Source organism: Ziziphus jujuba, chromosome 11 (genome assembly GCF_031755915.1).
Source record: "Ziziphus jujuba cultivar Dongzao chromosome 11, ASM3175591v1".
NCBI lineage: Eukaryota > Viridiplantae > Streptophyta > Magnoliopsida > Rosales > Rhamnaceae > Ziziphus > Ziziphus jujuba.
Window position 1 is genome coordinate 11,520,695 of NC_083389.1, and position 19,482 is coordinate 11,540,176.

A 19,482-nucleotide genomic window follows, 5' to 3' on the forward strand; every position below is an offset into this window, starting at 1 on the left:
TTAATACCTCTTCTATTTGCATTTTTTAGTTTCAAAGAATGAAATGTAAAATTGAATTTGAAAATAGATAAATTTTGTTTAGAATGTATTAATTTTGTTATAATTATATTTATGTTTTTTAACTTTGAAAAATAACTGAAAAAATTGATTGATGAATTCGAAATATGATTTTTCAAAAATATAAATTTAATTGTAATTAGATAAAATTAAAAACATTTAAATGAATTTTTTTCTTTTTAAGATTTGGCCAAAACTCTAAATACAGCACCTACCTTATTCCCATGTGGAGAAGTCAATTCGGTGGCCTTCCTAATAATTTCGAGGAATATTTCCTTTTCTTCATCTTCATCATCTTCTTCTTCTTCTTGTTTTTCTTTTTTTTTTTTAAATTTCCTTTCTTCTCTATTGAATTATTGAACATAAATCCTCACAAAAATATTGTTGTACGAGGACAATAATTGAAAGCTTTCGCTCGCCTGCTGGTTTATTTGTATGTATATTTAATTTGAGAATATTCTAATAAATAAAAAATGAGAGAATAAAATGAAAAAAATGAGAGCAATAATAATAATAATAATAAGTTAGACTACTGTAGTCAACCAACTAAACAGCCGTTCTTTCCAAAAAAAAAAAAAAAAAAAAAAAAATCAACTAAACAAATGAACAACCAATCGGCGCGGAACACAGTAGCAGCCTTCTACTACCAAGTAGTTGGTGTAATAGTTAGATCCACGTGAGTAGTTTACTCATGAAAAGATTAAAATGCCAAATAAAAAATCTTTATTGCAAAAAAAAAAATATATATATATATATATGTATACCGAAACAAGGGGCTGCAAGGGGCTGCAGTGGTAAAAGTTGTTTTTTTTTTTTTTAATTACCAAAAAGTAAAAGTTGTTCCTTTTTTTTTTTTTAAATGATTTTTTAAATTCCACATTTTATGATGGTGCTATTGATTTCCTCCATATAAAAAATGAATTTTTAAAAAGCCAAAACCGATAAAACCGAATACAATGTATGCAGAGAAGTGACAGTTGAGAGATGACCACATTATGGTCTTTCAACCAAACTGTGGGTGACACCTCAACAACACTAAATGATATATTACATACGACATTATCCCAATAACATGCTACTTTAAAAGAAGACTTTGAGATAATAATAATAATAATAATAACAACCCAATAAATAATAACTTAGAAAGCGACATGATTCTTAGAGAAAACAAAGACCCAGGATCCAGAAAACGAAATTACAATTTTTTTATTTTTTTTATAGTTATTAAATAGTGCCCAGCAGATAAAAATCTTGAATACTAAATTATTTCATGTCAAGATTGCAACTTCACAATGTAAAATCTTTTCAAAAGCATATACAATCTTGTTGAACCATTTTGCTAAACTATTGCAACCACCGCAGAATCGAACCAGAATTTCAAAGTTGGTCATTTTTGCATTAGGTTTATTCCTATCTAACAAGGAGAAAATAAGAGGCTACAAATGTTGAAAAGAGAGTAGAATTCTAGTATTGATACTTCTTTAATAGCAGTTGGTATGTACATGCTGTCAATATGGTTACTATGTCTAAGGCAAACTGCACATGATGTAAGATAATTAACTCAACCAAAAATAAGCACAAGTCAGGGATGAGTTACACATGCTAACAGTTTTTGGCACATTTGGCGTAACTCTGGTGAAGATTCTGTCAAAGAAATACTTGACAGCACTGATCTTGCTTCTACAAGACCCCCTGCTATACTCTCTAAAATCTCGTCGTCACTAGCCATAAGAGACGCCATTAGCTTAGCACCAGCCAACTTTTCCTGATGATGAAACAGTATAAGACAAACTAAATCTTATAAAATCAGGAATTACGAATGATGCAAATGATAAACCCAAAGATAATGCAAATGCATATGAAGTAGACTGCCGAAATTTTGAAAGCCTAGCATTTCCTCAATCAAAGTTATCTCATAGTCGATGCTAAACTAAAATTTTGAGATGGTAATTAGGTTTGAGTACCGTTTCTGATCCTTTTTTAAGAGCTTTCAGTGAGAGTTTTAGAAGCTTGGATGAGTAGGGAAGAACTGCAGACTTCAGATTATACACAGCTGAAAAGAGAACCTGTATGCATGCAGCTCTAATCTCTGATTGAACTATTCTCTGCATTGTTTTTTATAATAAGAACCAAGCAGCAAAAGAGGTAATTTTAGAAGTCACAATCTTAGAGACCTCAAAGCAGCAAGGCTATGAACTCAAACAACCAAAATACCTCAACTGAAGAGATGAGAACAGGAAGGGTTCTTCGAGCAAAATGCTTCTTCCCTGAGTCTGAAATCTTTTGGCAAACACTGATGAGAACATTAGCCATGCATAGACGAAATGATAGAGGAACTGGTACACTTAACGTGCTCATGCAACCACCCAATTGGGAGGTTGAAACAGGCTCATTATAATCATGAGTAAGTTGATTGATCACGTAAGTGAGTACAGAATTTCCCAAGACAGCATCCCCTATATTTTGGCCCCAAAAAAATAGAGGGTCACACATGCAACTTGATGGGAAAAAAAAAAAAAATCATGAATAAAATGAGGATAAGATACCAACCACAATCAACTTTCTTCCCAACAATGTCAATCTTCTCTGGGTTGGAGTCTTTAAATGATTCTGGAGCTTGAAGTTCGGCACATATCATCAGTGCAAGACAATCAATGCACCCATGTTGAGCTCGCGAAACTGTGCAGAAAGGAACATACGTTAATCAAATTGACAATATGATTGGTAGGTAGTAAGTGATATCAAACTATTATATACCTTCATCACCATCCTGAGAAGGCCATAACATAACTTTCTCCACTGTTTTCCTGATTCTGAGCATTGCAGGATGAGAAAGTGAAACCCTGCCTCTGATCTGTAAATCATACACCTTGTGCTTTAAATTAACACAGAAGCACAGGAAAATGATAACATGTTAACAAGATATCAGCCTGAAAAAAAAAAACTAATTACCATGAGGGAAGTGCAAACTGTAAACAAACACGTTTTAATCTTCAGTATATCTTGAGAAGCTGCAGCATCTTCTAGCTTGGAGCAAACAATAGGAATAAGCACCTATAAAATGAATGACAGGAACAGGTTAAACTGTTTGATATGATTACATGGACAATATAAATTATAGCTACTTTCGAAAAGCAAACATATCTAACTGGTTGATTTTGTTTATTTATAATTTGAGGAGAAGCCCTTAAAAGATTTTTGAACAGCATGCATAATATGCTTCAGCATGTAAAATCGAAGTTTTTTAAAGACCTCATTTGGGAGGTAAAATTCCATAAACACGACAACACTTTCAGCCTTTCCAGAATGTGGCACAGAAATGCAATAGTGACGAATAAAAATAAGGCTTAGTCAATTTTACGTACTTGGGGATGAATGCGCCCACAAAGCTCAGCAGCTAGTTTTTGCACATCTTCAAATTCAAAATTATAAAATGCTCTGAAATAAAAAATGATAATAGTAAGAACGTCAGAAGTCCCATTAAACTATGAAGGTTTTTTATGCTTCTTTCATGGAACAACCTTTTTAAAAGGAGAGCAATAAGACAGTCATGGCTGAAGATGTTGATATCTCCACAATCTGAAATGAAATAAGAAAAAGAGTGAACTGTCACAAAGACATACCAATTAAGAACTTATATACGTCATGGAAACCAAACAACTATTAATAAAATAATATTTACTTCAATATTATACTACTAAGTACAAGAATTTTCATCATCCTGTGGTCAGGAATGGGGTTCACCTTAGGCACAAAGCTTGCCATGAATAATGACTTCATTGAAAATTGACCATATAATATAGATGTACTGATGTAAAAATACTTGATGGAAGCATTCCAATTATGAGTAGTGAAAAAAGGTACTCAACCAGAGATTGCTTGCGTATCTGTAGTGCAGTGTGTATGTGTGCACGCAGGCATATATACAAGAGAGAGAGAGATCTTATCGAAACCGCAAAGCTTACCATGGATGATGCCTTGTTTGAAAAGTTGATTGTAAATAACAGATGAATCGAGGTCATCAAAAATACTTAATGGAAGCATCCTAATTATGAGTAATGGGCACAGGTGCTCAAACAGCAATTGCTGAATTTCTGCCGAGTCATCCTTTGTGCAGGATCCACTCTTCCATCTGGAAAAGCTGCTTTCATCAATACTGATGAACAAATGGATCAAAAGGAAAGAGTATAATCAGATGTTGATTATAAAACAGAATGATATTATATATATACAACCAAACTTTACTAGTCCACAGCTCATTTCAATTAAGCCTTTCGAAAATAATTTGGGAGCCAATATAATAACACTAATCGCAACAAAAGCCAACAAGCCACTACAATTTTATATATGTTCTGCTTAAACTGGTCATATGTCTAGCAAATATCCAAGAGACATAGGTGCTAAACATAGATAAAGCTCCTTTTTAATGGGTGTTCATGATTCTTAGTTTGCAATTAGAGTTGAATGAAAAGATAAATAAATTCAATAGTGAAATCTAAACTAATACATTTAATAATAATTTAAACTAATACTTAGGTACTAATATTTAATAGTTTGATGCACTTACTCCTTTTGTCCTTTCAAATGCAGCAAAATTCGACAGAGCACTACATCAACAGCTTCCGCTAAGTGATTGCTTATACAACTCAAAAACTTAACAATAATGGCATTTGATGGCTCAGCAAACATTTTGTCAATCAATGGTCCAATCAGGAATTTCCAGTTTTGAACCTGCGATACCAAAATATCAGCACGCAGAATTTCTTCATATAAGCATTAAACACCAGATGAGTAAAATGAGTTCAAATGGAATATTAATCATAATATTGTCATGCAGGGTCATGAAAACAGGGATTCTAATTTGGATAAAGGAGTTTTCAAGATATTCTAAAATTAGATAATTTAGAAAAGGACCATGAAGGCTACATAACCATGTAATACAGATATGAAGTGTACGAATGTAGTGATGGTACAAACATTGCCCAAGATATCATCACTTTCGTAAAACACAAAAACGTAAAACAAAGCCCACTTTTACGCAAGCTACTCATCAGGTCTAACATCATATTAGAAAGAGAACAAAAAGCCACATGTATCCAATTTTTTTTTATTGCTAAAAGTTCAATTGAGGGGGAAAAAAAGAGAGGAGGAAATCAAGGCCCAAAAAACATCACATGAATACATGTAAATATGATGTAACATGCAATGCAGAGAAAGCATGACTAGGGAAAGCCAGCATAGCAGTTAAGTCCATCATTAACAAGGACAAATAACAAGCATAACATAGTTACTATATAATGGTAAAACCAATTACACTTTTAGACCACTCTGGGATAAGCTTGAACACTTGATCTATCACCAATTTTGAGCCTGAAATAGAGTAATAAAGGAAGAGTTAGAACTTGAAATTGTGAATGAAAACAATGAAACTCATAATCAGAAAACTTAAAATTTGAGAATAAATATTTGATGCTCTGCCCAATCAATTAATTGTTATAATATTACAAAACAGTGAGAGAGACACCTTCCCCTATTTCTCCTGCAGTTTTTTGAAGATCTGGGCTTTGGCTGATATTTCTGCAAGGAGGGAGAAAAATCAGTTACTGGATATTGTATAATTTAAAGTGCAGCTTGATATAATGACACACTTCCAAGAGAGGGGGAAAAGCGAAAAATTCTATCAAACTTTGACGATAGGAAGGACAAATCGAAAAGGCAAAAAGACAAGTACCTAAGACATTCAAGCATCATACATATTACTTCTGCATTTTGATTATGATATTTGAGGACACCAACAAGGGCACCACTCGAGGATGATTGCACCCTTTCATTTGATGATCCAACAAGACCAACTAATGTTGGCAGCACCCATGATGGATCTGCACGATGAATGACATAATTAAATCATTCCAGAGTACTTCATAACAATCTTCCATAATTACAGTAGCAATTTAATGAGCTTCCGGTATGATCATTTTTCTACATTGAAGACAACTATGAACTATCATTTGCAAGAAGAGTTTTCCATTGCTAATAGTAAATGCAGAACATTTCCATCATATCAATACACATTATGCTTGAGCAAAATATACACAAAGACAATGACACAGCTGTGATAAAAAACAAAAAGTAAAGAACCAAAATAAAAAGACACTTTCAAAGAGTTTAATGCACACTCATTACCAACGACAATGCAAACAACTGAAGATAAGAATATCAGGGACAAGATGTGAATGAATCAAATAAAGTTGATAAAGCATATGGTTCACCTTCGCTTCTTTTGATTTATCTTGTAACATGATTATATGCTTTCACATTCTCTATACTTAAGTATTATATTTAATACATTTTATTGTGTAAACTGTTACAGGTATGCAAATACTAGAATTTAAAGCAAATAAAAATATTGGAAGGATGCCAAACAAGACTTGGCACAGAAAATTTTAAACCATAAATCTGACCAACTATTGGAAGCAAATTGGATGCTTGTTCACGTATTGCACTCTCTTCATCTTCAAGGCGCTCAAGCAAGTGGTGTGCTATATCCTGCCTTCAGAGATCATAAGAAAAGAAGGCAACAAAACAGTACAGATGTTGAAAATATCAAGAATCAAAATATTATAATAAATAAGAGCAGCCACACTATTGTCCTACCATGACAACTGAGAAAGTATAGTCGTTGAATCGTAAGATGTGCGAATTAATTCTGATATAACATCCATCGCATTCTTTCTCTGTTGAACAATTCCTGAAGTTAGGCGCTCTAGAACTTCTTTAAGACACCGTGTGTCCATACTCCTGGAAACCGTTTATACAAATTGTTGTGAATACCTAACAAAACCCATTTTAATCCATTGATGCTACTGATAATAAAAGTTGAAAAGAAAAGGAAGTTACATTGAGCAGTATTCTGCTATGAGCACAACCACAGCTCTAGCTGTACCATCTCGCTCATCTAGAAAGTTAAGAAGTAATGGAAGAACAGCATCAACCTGTCTAGAGTCCTGGAGACTTCTTCCAGATGAATAATGTGGCTTGAAAATTACCGCTTTCAATATGCAGACAACGCCAGATACAACATCTTCATCAACACAGTGAAGCTTCAAAAAAATAGAAAAAAAAAAGTGAAAATAGGTGAGCATGGCTGCAACAAATTAAATGCTCTTGTGGCAATTCATCTCATCTGTGCATTATGTACACAATATCAACACAACAGATCGCTACATTCATTCAACCTAGAATATTCACGTTCCAATTCAATCATATGCAATTAGTTTCTTAATGACCTTAAGCAAAAGTACCTGCATTAAAAGAACACTTGTTATCTGCATCCCATATTCTGACATCATGCTTTCAAATTTCTTGTTGTCAAGCCTCCCCAACAGAAGAGATAGACAGTTGAGGAAAAATTTTCTGGTCGCAATACCACCATCCTTACTCTCAGAATGCTCACTTGTATGATTGTTGGAATAAAACTGCATTTTTTCCCCCATATCAGCAACTTCACAACTCTATCAAATGTAATATAAGGAATATAAAGTAGCATAAACAAACTACTAAAACACAAACGGGTAAAAAAATAAAAAAAAAAATAAAAAAAAACTGATTTAGGATGATTTTATGAGAATTCCTGCTATATTCACAGCATTAAGTGAGGTTTCTGTTATGTAGGTTCTGCTTTGTAAGCACAGGACAAGCAATGTCCATAAAGTGAGTTTTTCCTTTTTACCACTTTGTGTATTGCAAACAGTGAATTTTTAAAGAAACGGCTTATAACCAATTTACATCAATAGCTAACGCTTGGAGCAGTTAGGGCTAGTTTTAGGGTATAAAGTGACTGGATAGTGGAAGGAGAGGGGCCAAATGGGATGGAGTAGATGAGGGAAGTTTTGTTCCTTTTTTCGTTTTCCTTTTGTGTTTTCCTCTGAAGAGGGGTGGAGCGCTCCATCATGGTCAGTTAACTGGATAAACTTCATGGTTTTTACATAATCCTGTTAGACGTTGCCAGTTATTTAGCCTTAACAATTATTACTTGTTCTTCGAAATAAAATGAGAAGATACACGGACATCATCACCATAGGAAGAATGACAATATCAACTTCAGAAATTGCCATATCTAACCTGGAGGCCTGATAAGTACTGTTCCATTAGTTCTTTGTAATGAAGAGAACCTTTATGATCTTCCAAGCGCACAAGCACGCTGTAATGCTTCCAACAAGAAGACAATAACAACATTCCACTCTTGATAATCCTCGAGCCTGTCTTTCATGTAGCAAACAAGCAAATCAAGACGCATAAACAATTAGATATCATAAGATATATTATATTACTAAAAGCATGTATTGGCTAGAGGACCTGCCTCAACTTGAAGCTGCCCATACTGTCCTTTTATTTCTTGTAACCACTTTAGCACTCTCTCCAATCCTTGGGCATGCAAGGGTCTACTTTTTCTGCTCCACTGCAATTAATGTTGCAGGCAGAATAACACGTTAAAAAATTAAAAGAATTTCCTTGTAGGAAAATGTCATAGATTCTGTAATTCACAATATCCATAATGTGAACATAATTATTTAATTATTTTGGAAAACAGTTTCATATACACAAAATTTGGAATGTCAAATATTATAATTTTTTATTTTTATTTTCCAAACATAAACTATTCAAACTCATCAAGAAGAAGAAGATGAAGACCTAAAATAAAAACTTACAGCTAGGAGCTTCTGCATCAAAAGAATGAGTTCCTCTAAATGATCCCAAATTAAATTTTCCATTTCTGCATTCGTGACTTCTGAAGGTTTATGAATGGCATTAGCTTTCTTATCACTACCAATAATGGCTGGGGCTGTATTCCGTTGATTTGACGCACTTGAACCCAATAACTTTTGCCTGTTACTTGGAACCACAGACTTTTTGGTTAATGACTCGGTGAGAACTATGAAACAATCAGCAGCAGATACAGCAAGGCGCGATGGCAGCTCAAATCCATCCTGCAAAGTGCTACCAGTGAAAGGAGATGAAAATGAGAATAAAAAATAGTAAAATAAATAAGCAAGAACAAGATGGGATCTTAGTATTACAGGTTTTTAATTTGCAGAAGTGAGAAAAAAATATGTAGAAAGTAAATAAAATATAAAAACCTTAAGCATTAGGGTTTTAATAATGATTCTTAGCTTGGCACTATCAAGCCAAACCACAAGTAACAAAAGCAAACCAAGCATCTTGAAAGCTTATTACAAAATCACTTTACATTCATTAAAACTAGAAAAGTAAATAACCCTCATATGCAAAGATAACTGGAGCAGGAGACATTCAGTAGAGTATAGGTACTTTTCCAAGTACCATTCCAATGTTTGCAGTACCTTAAAAAACCCAATATGAAAAGGCGTATACCTTCCTTTGCTTATAATACGGAAGAGATGTGCAATACACGAGCAAAATACCTTCAGCATGTCAAAGTACCTCTGTCTTATTCCTGTCATTAGAAAGAGTGAGAGAGGAAAAAAACCCAACACTAACAACACCAAAGTTGACAATACAAGTATAGCCGTTATTAACCATGACAATAAAAATCCTTTCTTAACTTCAATATTCCAAAAATTACATCAACTATACTATAACGCCATATTGCATCCTTTAAGGTCCTGATTGGAACTCTGAACTAACAAAAAATAATAAAAATAAATAAATAAATAAAATATCATACTCTCTATTGAAACAACCAAGGATTCCACTAAAAATATAGAGGAAATGCTTTTTCTTTTCTTTTCCCTTTTTTCTTTTTTAATTTTGGTAACGAATTTGAGGAAATGCTTTATTACCATTCAACGGGTACTGATTCGTGGCACTCTCAAATTCCAAAAGACCACGCACAAGGGTACACCAGCCAAGGGCTATAAACCGATCATCTTTCGTAGCGATAATCTTAGCGAGATTCGTGGCAATTGCTTGGAAAAGAAATTCATCTTGGAATAGCCAGTTAAGAAGTAGCATAGATTGGCCTCCATGTGAATGTTTTACATCCTTGCCTCTCAATGACTGTTTTTTATTTAGGTTTGAATTAGCAAAAGAGTAGCATATCATATAAATGTAATCAAACTTAAAAATCAAAACAAGCCGTAAAGCATGTACCATATCAGTGTTAAAAGGTAGTGAACATGAAAAACCAAAAATGGAGAATATCATACATTTTCAAGCATGGGAACTACAACATCATCCAAAGACTCATCCTTTTCAGCTGCATCCTTAACATACTTGTGCAAAAACCAAAGGGACTCTTCCAATGACCCTGCAGATGCCATTTACACACAAAACCAATGAATTAAAAAAACCAAAAAAAATAAAAACTTTCTCAAACTATTTTTAAACTCTTTGAATAAAATTATAAAAAATAAAAAATAAAAATAAAAAATAAAAATAAAAATAAAAACTCTTCTATGAGCCTGAAATGGAAAACGAACCCAGTGAAGGTCTTGTGCGAGGGTCGGAGGAGAGTCGAGTAATGGCATCGTTGAGCTTCCTGGGACGAGCACCTAGCAGAGCGCTCATCACTCTCCCAAGCGTCACTGACATCATTGACTCTGCCACCTCCGATTTCCAGACCAATCCTTCACCTTCTTCCATTGGGAACCAAATTTCAAGGGCTTTTGTAGCTTGAAATTTTCCGCTCAGTGCCTTTGTATTTGCAGAGCTTCGCTTACCCAAAAATGTTCTGTTTCTTCTTTTCCTGGCTTTAAAACTGGGTTTTGGATTTATATACACGTTAAAGGGAGAGAAAAACTGAAAGTTCTATATTACACGGTGTCGTTTCGATTGAGTGGCAATTTATATTTCACCGCTATGGGTTGGAAGCAAAAATTCGCTGACTTTCTAAATGCTTCACCCAATTCCCAGAAAGCCCTTCCAAGTGACACTGAAATTGACACCTTGTCTGTCTCTCCCAAAACCATCAACTTCTTCTTCCCCAGAACCCTTTCAAAACCCGCTGAACCAACACAGCTTTGAACAAAACTACAGGCACATTTGCTACCTCCTTCTCTCTTTCACTCGCTCCAGGTCCATCCCAAAGGGTCTTCAGCTCCATGCCCATATCATCAAATCAGGATTCCAGACCATCCCTCTGCTATCCCACCACCTCATCAACTTCTACTCAAAATCCCAACTTCCACTTTGTTCCTGCCGAGTTTTCCATGAAACCCCGCGAAAATCATCCACCACCTGGAGCTCTGTTATCTCGTCGCTTGCCCAGAATGAGCGTCCTTTGCTTGCCCTTGACTTCTTTCGTGGGATGCTTGTTGATGGGCTTCGACCCGACGATCATATATACCCGAGTGCGACTAAGTCATGCGCGATTCTGGGTAGGTGTGATATTGGGCAGTCTCTTCACTGCCTTGTGGTTAAGACTGGTTATGAGTTTGATGTGTTTGTTGGGAGCTCGATGGTTGATATGTATGCAAAATGTGGAAAGATAACAGATGCTCGGCGAATGTTCGATGAAATGCCTGAAAAGAATGTAGTTTCGTGGAGTGGAATGATATATGGGTATGCTCAAATGGGTGAAGATGAGGAGGCTCTGAGGTTGTTTAAGCTTGCCTTAACTGAAAATTTGGAGGTTAACGATTTTACATTTTCTAGTGTCATACGAGTTTGTGGAAATTCGACGCTACTTGAATTGGGGAAGCAAATACATGGGTTATGCTTCAAAACTAGCTTTAATTCATCGAGTTTTGTGGGTAGTTCTTTGATTTCATTATATTCGAAATGTGGGGTTATAGAAGGAGCTTATGGGGTTTTTGGTGAGATACCAATTAAGAATCTTGGTATGTGGAATGCAATGCTTATAGCTTGTGCTCAGCATGCACACACGGACAAAGCTTTTGATCTGTTTAAACAGATGGAATGTGTTGGAATGAAGCCCAATTTCATTACTTTTTTGTGTATCCTCTATGCTTGTAGCCATGCTGGGCTAGTCGAGGAAGGGAAACGTTACTTTGAGCAAATGAAGGAGTATGGAATCGAACCAGGGGCTCAACATTATGCTTCCATGGTGGATTTGCTTGGTCGTGCTGGAAACTTGCAGGATGCAGCTTCAATCATTGACGAAATGCCAATAGAACCAACGGAATCGGTTTGGGGAGCTTTATTAACAGGGTGTAGAATTCATGGCGACACTGAATTGGCAGCCTTGGTAGCTGATAAAGTCTCTGAGATGGGCAGTGTGAGCTCAGGCTTGCATGTCCTTCTGTCGAATGCTTATGCTGCTGCTGGAAGATGGGAAGAAGCAGCCAAAGCAAGGAAGGCACTAAGAGATCAAGGAGTGAAGAAGGAAACGGGTTTGAGCTGGGTAGAGGATGGAAATAAAATCCACACCTTTGCTGCTGGGGATAGGTGTCACATGAAAACCAAAGAGATTTACCAGAAGTTGGAGGAGTTGGGGGAGGAAATGGAGAAAGCTGGTTATGTTGCAGACACAAGTTTTGTGCTGAGAAAAGTAGATGGTGAGGAGAAAAATCAAACAATTAGGTATCACAGTGAAAGATTGGCCATAGCATTTGGACTCATAACCTTCCCACCGGAAAGGCCAATCAGGGTAATGAAAAATTTGCGTGTTTGTGGTGATTGTCACACTGCAATCAAGTTCATGTCCAAGTGCTCAGGGAGGGTAATTATTGTGAGGGACAACAATCGGTTTCATAGGTTTGAGGACGGAAAATGTTCATGTGGAGATTATTGGTGATCGAAATGTTACATATCAGTAATCAGTTCACCATGACCAAATTTTATATGACAGATTCACAATAATAGGAGAATAATGAAGGATAGTGGTTTTATGTCTTGGCTATTCTTTGCCGTCTAATTCTATACGTCATTCTGTTTTTATTAAGAACTTGCTTTGAAAAGCTGTAGCGTGTAAACTTCACAGAAGGAGTATTAGACTTGTTGTAGCTTGTGTCTTTCTCTGTCCTTTTGATATGATTCTACTAAACACTTCAATTTAATGAAGTAGGTCTTGATAAACAAAACGAAAATAAATTTTCGTTTACTTCTTCACAAGTTGGCTAGGAAGAAATCGGTTCTTATCTAAGTTGACTGTAAACCAAAAAACAAGATTATTTTGGAATTCTGTATGTTTGAATTATTTTTCCCTTTGAATATATGTTACTTGAAATTGAAATGACACTTGAATTTTCTACACTCGTAAGCTTCATTCAAAATTGATTGCACTATCACACAAATTAATTCAATGTGCATTTCTTTCTTTTTTTTCCTTTCTTTTTTTTCTTTTTTTTTTTTCTTTTTTTTTTTTTTTAATGTTCACTAACATGTTATTTTCTTAACATGACTAATTTTAGTTTATAGATTTATTTCCCTTGAGGTGTCTGGTTCGTCACCGCAGTATAGTAAATGGTTGCGCGCAGGAATGGCGGTAATTCATAAACTCAGAAGAAGGATATATATATGGCTGGTTATTCATCAAATAAGAAGAAGGTTCAAGGCACTGGTATAAATATTGGGAATAAATATGCGGATGATGGGGGTTAGGGATCAGTGTTTGGTGACGGGGGTCGGACAGAAATGGTAGTTAATAATTTTATTGTTCAGAAGGAGGTAAATGTGGATGGGGATGGTGGAAAGCAACTTGTGGGGACGAATAATGGTAGTTCTTTTTTTTTTTTTTTTGATGAATAAAATAATGGTAGTATTTCTAATGGGAATGACGATGAGGCAACTTGTGGGGACGAATAATGGTAGTTCTTTTCTTTTTTGATGAATAAAATAATGGTAGTGTTTCTAATGGAAATGAAGATGAGGTTGTATGCATAAAGGATGCTAGGAAAGAGCAGGATGTCAGCACTTTGGTTAATATGTTATAATAAAGAGAAAATGAAACTTTAAATTGAACATTTGTAAATTAATTCGTCTCAGCCTTACAACTTCTCCCAAAATATATATATATATATATTATCTTTATTACTTTTGTTATATTTTCTTCTAAATTTCTTTTTGCTTATATTCCAAAATAACAAAATCTGTATACTTTGTTTTGAATTTCAAGTATTGTGTTGACAATCCAGTAGTAAAAATCAATCCTCATCCGCCATATGAAAAAGAAAAAAGAATAAAAGACTTTTAAAGGATCCAGAGTCTGGCCTGAACCAAGTCAAATGTACGAGTAAGCCACTACAATTGTTCCACAGGGATACGGAACAAGTATTAATGTGTGATTTTTATTTTTATTTTTTTATTTTTCAGTTGTGGTAAATAAGTATTAATGTGTAATAGTTACATTTATTTTCATATTTTAATTAAACATATACATAAACAAATTCAACCTCTTAGAGCTTATACATTATTCCTTTGTCCAACTATATATATATATATATATATATAAGCCAGCCTCTGGTGTAAGCCCTCTAGTGGGGTTTTCTTTTGTGCGTTAATGCAGGATAATTTACCAAAAAAAAAAAAAAAAAAAGGAGCCAGCCATCGTGGTTAAAAGACTGATCAGACCAGATTTTGACCGAAACCTTGGTGAATTAAATTGCTAAATCACCACGTAACATATCTATATATATATAGATATAAATTACATAAATTTTATATGAATAATATTATAAAATATAATAATTATTATTATTATAATAGTTTTATGAATCATATACAATATTTGTTTTGTTGTTTATCGTGGTTTCATATGACTGAGGGAGGTTCATGCAGTGTCTTTCGTAGCTGGGGTGGGATTTTCAAAGAACTTTGCAAAAAAAAAACCTTCTCCCTTAAGCATGCTTTTCGTTCATTTCCTTCAGATTATCCTGAAAATTTTGCTGTTTAATATTCCTTGTAGCTTTAATGCTTCCTTTCTTGAAACTTGTATACTTGGTCATCTTCTTAGCTCTCATTACTCTTGAACCTTTCGTATTTGAATCATATTTCTGGGTTTTGGAACGGTGAAGATCACAACTAGATTATGAATATATGATGGCAAAGTGTTTTGGTTCGATGTTTCAGTCATTTTGCTCGATGTGGCAGGATATGAGCAATATGCCTCTCTTCATGTTCTTCAAGGACTCAAGGTGTGTATATATATATATATATATAGAGAGAGAGAGAGAGAGAGAGAGTGCTTGCTAACTCTTTTTTGCAGTCCTTTTTGTACTAATCTGATTCCTTAACAGATTTTCTAATTTTCTTTATTAGACAAAAGATTATAATAAGAATAAAGGGCAATCCATAATTGTGATAAAAAAAAAAATGTGATTTGCAGGAATGTTTTCAAAAAGGATGAACTGGGCCTGGAAATAGCACACATTGCCCTTCCCTCAGCACTGGCATTGACAGCAGATCCTATTGCTTCTCTTATTGACACAGCATTTATAGGCCATATAGGTTTGTGTTTTAAGTCATCTTTTCATTCCAGAAAAGCTTTACAGTATATAATATGTATCTGATGCCGTGTCGAATTCTTTGTTCCTTTTGTTGAACATATCTTAGACTAGAAAATGGTACGTTGCAATACTCTTCACCTAGACAAAATCTTGGTTCTTTGATGTTCTTCAATCTCCATCCATGCTGCAATAAGTTCTTTACCAATTTGATTACTACTTGAATGATTATGCTATTATCAAGTCCGAGAAATTGTATAACCGAACTGATTTGGGTGATGAACAATTCAAAATGCATATAGGTCCGGTGGAGCTTGCTGCTGTGGGAATCTCTATATCTGTTTTCAACCAAGCATGAAAAATAGCAATTTTCCCCCTTGTCAGTGTAACAACCTCCTTCGTCGCTGAAGAGGATGCTATTGAAACATTGACTCATGAAGCACTAAAACATGTAGAACTTGGAAAGGGTATTTCTTTCAACAAGGAACTGGAAATGGAAGAGCTTTCACCCCTAGTTGGTATCTTTTCTTTTCCTTCCTTAACTAGTTGTTTTCTCATTTGAACCTTCCTCTGCAGTTTTAAGTTATTTTTCCTTTTCCATGTATTTTATGAATCAATATGCCACCACTTAACTTATTAATTTACTTCATTGTTTGAACTAGACTCTGCATCCCTGACGTCATCTACTTCCCGTATTGAGACAGAAACGCTCAAACATGAGCAAATCAAAAGACATATTCCATCGGCTTCATCAGCATTGGTTATAGCCAGCATGCTTGGGTTAGTCCAAGCTTTGTTCCTTATTATGGCTTGTAAACCAATCTTGAATTACATGGGGGTTGATTCTGTAAGTGTTCTTAGCTCACTAAACACATCTAACTTCTTCTATAGCTATCTGTATTGAAATGGAAGGTGTTATAATTCTTAAGTTGTATTGATATGATGATATATATTATTGGTATGCTGGAATGGTCTGATTAGTAGACTTACCATAGCACTCAAACTCGTTAAATTTACATAAATGCTTGTTATGTGATGTGATCTTGTTTTTCGCCGACCTTCCATTTCAATCCAATATTTGAATTACTGAAGCTAGATTGTAGTAGGTGCTGTTTTGTTTATGCAGAATTCTCCTGTGCTAAATCCCGCAAGACAGTACTTAACCTTGAGGTCACTCAGCGCTCCAGCTGTTCTTCTCTCCTTGGCTATGCAAGGGGTTTTTCGTGGAATGAAAGATACAAAGACTCCTTTGTATGCTACAAGTAATCTATAACATTTTTTTTTATTTACTTTTGATTTCTCTTCTTTTTGAGCATTTCCATCAACTTTTTTGTCATTTTTATTTGCTGCATACTACTGAGCATCCAAATGTTGAATGGAAATACTAGTTATGACATCTAAACACCTGTTTGGTTCAAAGAAAAGTGAGCTTACCATCTTTCTTTGTTGATTTATTTTCAACTGAATCTTTTTTTTTTTCTTTTTTTTTCAATACAGTGGTGGGAGATGTAGCAAACATCATATTAGACCCAATACTTATCTTCACTCTCCATATGGGTGTTAGCGGTGCAGCCATTGCCCATGTTATTTCCCAGTAAGCTTCTATCTGTTGCTGATAACCAATTGCTTGGACTTCAGGAATCATGATTTTTCATGAATAACATTCTGCAATATCTTAGTTTACTTCTTCTCCACCTAATATGAGTTTATCATAGGTACTTAATCTCCCTTATTTTGTTGTGGAGATTAATGAAACTTGTTACCCTCCTACCCCCAAGTATCAAAGATTTGCAATTTGGCCGATTTCTTAAAAATGGTAAGACCTTCTCTCAGGAAACATACCAATCCTTGATATAAAGATTTATTTCCTTTGGCATTGCTATAACTCTAGGCCCCCAGTGTTTTGTTATAAGATATACGAGCCGCCAACCAATGTGGTGCTTTAATTCAGGAGCCTTGTTACTGATGAGGGTCATCGCCGCAACATTCTGTGTTACACTGGCAGCATCATTGGCCGCAAGGCAGGGTTCAACATCAATGGCTGCATTTCAAGTTTGCTTGCAGCTTTGGCTGGCGACCTCTTTGCTTGCTGATGGCTTGGCTGTGGCTGGACAAGTAAGCAAAAGAAAAAAACTACATAAACAGAAATGCAATGGTGATAATTGTGCATCAACCTCCAACTTTTTTCTGTTTAATATGACTTTCCCACATTTTGAAACGAAGACTTGTACATTACTTGTATGGCCAAAAAAGATTTTCTCTTATGGTCATCTTTATGCCCTAGACTTAATTCTCTTCCCTACTTAGGCAAGTTCAGTACCACTGACTATCAACTTGAAAGTTTTCAGAAACATCTTAACGTCAATGGATTATATGCAATATTTTGATGCATGCATCAAATTTTTTTCTTAAAACTTCTTTTCTGAATGTTTAAAAGCAAAAGTAATCTCTGTATGACATTGCATACAGAAATATACTGCTTTTTAGATTGTAATTGAATTCCACTTGTACTCAGGCAATCCTTGCCAGTGCATTTGCTAGGAAGGATTACAGCAAAGCCACTGCCACTGCTTCTCGTGTACTGCAGTTGGGTTTAGTTTTAGGCCTTGTGCTGTCAGTCATCATTGCAGTTGTTCTACAATGTGCTTCCAGATTATTCACAAAGGACATCAAAGTTCTGCAGCTAATGAGCTTAGGCATCCCGGTACTTTTCTCTCCCACTCTTTCCTATGAAAATTTTTAGTCCAATTGGATCACATTATTTTACTACTGAACCTTTTTTTTTTTGCTTGCTAGTTTGTTGCTTTGACTCAACCTATCAGCGCTTTAGCATTTGTGTTGATGGAGTCAATTATGGAGCATCAGATTTCGCATATTCTGCATACTCAATGGCAAGTCTTAAAGCCACTGGTTTATTTATATATTTATTTTTTTTAAACTATCGTTCATTTTTCATTACATTCTTCTATCTCTCTCAGTAACAAAATCTGAATTAACTAAACCCCTGTTGGATTCAGGTTTTGGTTGCTATAGTGAGCATATGGTGTTTGTTTGTACTCTCCTCAACTCATGGCTTTGTTGGTATATGGATTGCTCTATCTTTATACATGAGCTTTCGTGCATTGGTTGGCTTTTGGAGGTAACTTTTCTTGTTGCAATACTAAATGTTTCTGTTTTCTGAGGAGGGACTAAATTGCTGTTACATTTTTCATCAGGCATTCCTTTGATTCATAATAATATCTTTATGTCATATAAAAAGGAAAAGTAATACCAAAAGATATCTTAGGAATAGAATTTCACAACAAATGGGTTTTTTAAGTACAGCTTCATCATTAAGCATATGTATTTGTAATTGCAGGATAGGGACAGGAACAGGACCTTGGAGATTCCTCAGGGACTAACTGCCTATATATAATTCTTCTCTGTATTAGAAATTTTTGTCTAAAATGAACAGTTTCAGTGGGCAATTTATAGTTAGTTTATATTTATATATATATATATATATATTTATTTATTTATTTATTTCACAAATTGGTAATTATCTAGTGTCTTACAGTTTCACTGAATATTGAAAAATGAAAACCATTATTAGGGGATAAAGCATCTGCAACAGGCCATTGATCAGTTTTCTTTATACTCATATATTGGGAATTTCATTCTTTAGTTGACTATAAATCTGTAGAAATTGGCATCTAGTAATCAAATGTCTATTTTCACAAATTGAGTAAAATTAGTAAGATAGTGAATATTCCATTCCATTTTTTCTCACTTAGCTTTAGTTTGTTCTCATCTCTTAGCATATGTCCTATTATATATTTTTTGCAGTTTGTTAATCAAATGTCAAAATGACAACATCGATTCCATGTTTCAACAATATACTCTTCTTTTTTATTTATTTACTTATTTATTTTTATTTCAATCCATTTTTTACTTTGATATTATTCCAACTTTACATTTGATTATATTCACACGATCTATACACCTTTTAAGGACAATCACCTAGCTTCATTTTACATCCTCTTATTTATTTATTTATCTATTTTTT

General features: G+C 34.6%; 1 protein-coding gene and 1 pseudogene across 1 annotated transcript; one reads left to right on the forward strand and one right to left on the reverse strand.

The window, feature by feature from the left end:
• Positions 1-1,500: 1,500 nt before the first annotated feature.
• Positions 1,501-10,692, reverse strand: LOC107432388 (uncharacterized). Its single transcript, XM_016043514.4, has 24 exons — positions 10,515-10,692; positions 10,242-10,342; positions 9,876-10,092; positions 9,448-9,529; positions 8,766-9,054; positions 8,413-8,515; positions 8,179-8,315; positions 7,359-7,532; positions 6,955-7,157; positions 6,712-6,855; positions 6,519-6,607; positions 5,789-5,936; positions 5,582-5,634; positions 5,372-5,427; positions 4,625-4,788; positions 4,023-4,213; positions 3,579-3,636; positions 3,423-3,495; positions 3,010-3,111; positions 2,815-2,911; positions 2,608-2,736; positions 2,272-2,513; positions 2,022-2,162; positions 1,501-1,822 (listed from the first exon to the last, which is right to left on the reverse strand). Exons 1-24 carry the CDS (start codon positions 10,675-10,677, stop codon positions 1,640-1,642), a joined length of 3,339 nt encoding a protein of 1,112 aa, XP_015899000.3. The 5' UTR covers positions 10,678-10,692; the 3' UTR covers positions 1,501-1,639.
• Positions 10,693-10,912: 220 nt separating this feature from the next.
• LOC107432356 (uncharacterized) lies at positions 10,913-18,933 on the forward strand (annotated as a pseudogene).
• Positions 18,934-19,482: the final 549 nt, after the last annotated feature.